Source organism: Saprolegnia diclina (genome assembly GCF_000281045.1).
Source record: "Saprolegnia diclina VS20 unplaced genomic scaffold supercont1.152, whole genome shotgun sequence".
In the NCBI taxonomy this organism is placed as follows: Eukaryota; Oomycota; class Saprolegniomycetes; order Saprolegniales; family Saprolegniaceae; genus Saprolegnia; species Saprolegnia diclina.
The window spans coordinates 44,561-46,324 of record NW_008246219.1 but is presented as its reverse complement, the minus strand read 5'-3'; the positions used below and the strand labels follow the sequence as shown (position 1 = coordinate 46,324).

General features: G+C 53.8%; 1 protein-coding gene across 1 annotated transcript; it reads left to right on the top strand.

The window, feature by feature from the left end:
* Window positions 1–2: 2 nt before the first annotated feature.
* Window positions 3–113, top strand: SDRG_16772 (hypothetical protein; the record flags this gene model as incomplete). Its single annotated transcript, XM_008622991.1, has 1 exon — window positions 3–113. One exon carries the CDS (start codon window positions 3–5, stop codon window positions 111–113), a length of 111 nt encoding a protein of 36 aa, XP_008621213.1.
* Between the last annotated feature and the right edge of the window lie 1,651 nt (window positions 114–1,764).

Below are 1,764 nucleotides of genomic sequence, written 5' to 3'. Positions count from 1 at the left end.
CGATGGCGCTCTTCCGAGGCACGTTGCCCAACATGGTGCGCATCGTGCCGTACTCGGCCGTCATGTTTACGACGTACGAAGCCGCCAAGAAATTTTTGATCGAGTGCGCCTAAACGCTATGGTTGTAGAATGGTAGTAGTAGTGTACACTCTTTTTGTAAAGTAAATAAGTTATTATCTTTTGTTTGTCACAAACTTACTGTAGAACTTATTATAACATGAGTCTTGCGTATTGATGGATGTCTTGCTGCTGGGCGTCGACGACTGAAGTCTAGTAGATGCTGGCGACATCAGAACCAGAGAATTATGTAAACGAGATCCCACACTGATCCTTGACGCTGAACAGGGCTAGGGGTTGTCAATACGACTGGGACCAGTGGTGTCGCCACGCTAGCTCGCGTCCTTTACATTCGGATAGCGCAAAACAAGTTGAAAGAGTGAGGCCAACATGCCAGCAGGGGCACGCTTGGCATGAACATCGCGATATCGACGCAACAGACTATCATCGTCAATGGGTGTTGCCTGCCATCGGGAGAAGACTCGCAGCACGTTCCACGGTCGAAGAATGCTGCGTGGTGACCACATGCCCGAGAAGCCGATCTCAGATCAAGGATCATTGGCACACCGACCAGATCGAGTCCAAGGCCCAAGGAGCTTTGCAAAGTGGGTTGGTGTATGACTGTATTCTGACGACGCTAGGCGTTCACAAATATGGTCCTTCTTCGTTTCAGTCCAACGTCGCCTGGCGTCGTCCGCTCGACTCGATAGTACTTCTATCGACTCAAGACGTTGTGATGGGCGAGGGTAAGGGACTCGACGCGCCCTTCGCGCGACCAAGCGACGCATTCTCTGCGTGCCGAACCCTACCCCTCCACGTGGCAGCCGGACCGGTCGCGATCTTCGCAATTAGCCAATCCCGATGCAGGCATGCGATCCATGAGCAAGAAGGCGCCTTTCGTCGTTGATTCGGGCGCCACACGAAGGTTGTTTGCGCGAGGTGTCCCTAAGATACACAAAGGCTGCTTTATCATTACAACAGCGATGCGTTCCGCAATGGACGCTCCATATCTTTTGCGGCGCAGCTCTCTTTTCCGGGGGTTGAAACTGCTGATGGCGCCCGCGATCGAAGGTTCTCGAAAGGTGTCAGTCATCCCCTGCCTAAACATGGACGTTCCGGCTTGGTCACAAATAGAAGGGATGGGCACGGCGTTTCGCCCTGTATCATCCACACGGACTGACGCCGGTCGCAGCCTCTCGTCGCGTCAACTGCTTTGCTTAAAAGCGAGCGAAATACATCCATAATGTATATTGTGAGTCGTATTGCCGGATAGACTACTCCAAGCTGCATAAAACTCTGAAGCGTGCAAAGGCATGTACCTTCGTCAGTAGTAGCTTTTCGAAAATGCAACGCGGGATCGTTTCGATCTTCCATCACTGGTTGAAGTTGGCCGTTGTGGGTTAGATCGCTCGCACGTGATAGGGCGCCTTTGCTCGCAACGCACTGCGTGACGAACGAGACAACAGGCACGGGCCGCTCCTTTCGTCGGCGGAAATTTGCGCGCTGCGATTGGTGGGATTTACAAGGTCGTCGATCCTTGCCTCGTCGCAACGGAGTCTCACTTTGCCTTTGGATCTCTACCGCCACTACCGCTCCCATTACTACTTCAACCCATGTCGACGACGTCGTCCAACGTCAATGGCCTCCGCTCGGTCGTCGCCGGCGCCGTTGCCGGCTGCGTCACCCGCTCGTGCACGTCGCCCTTGG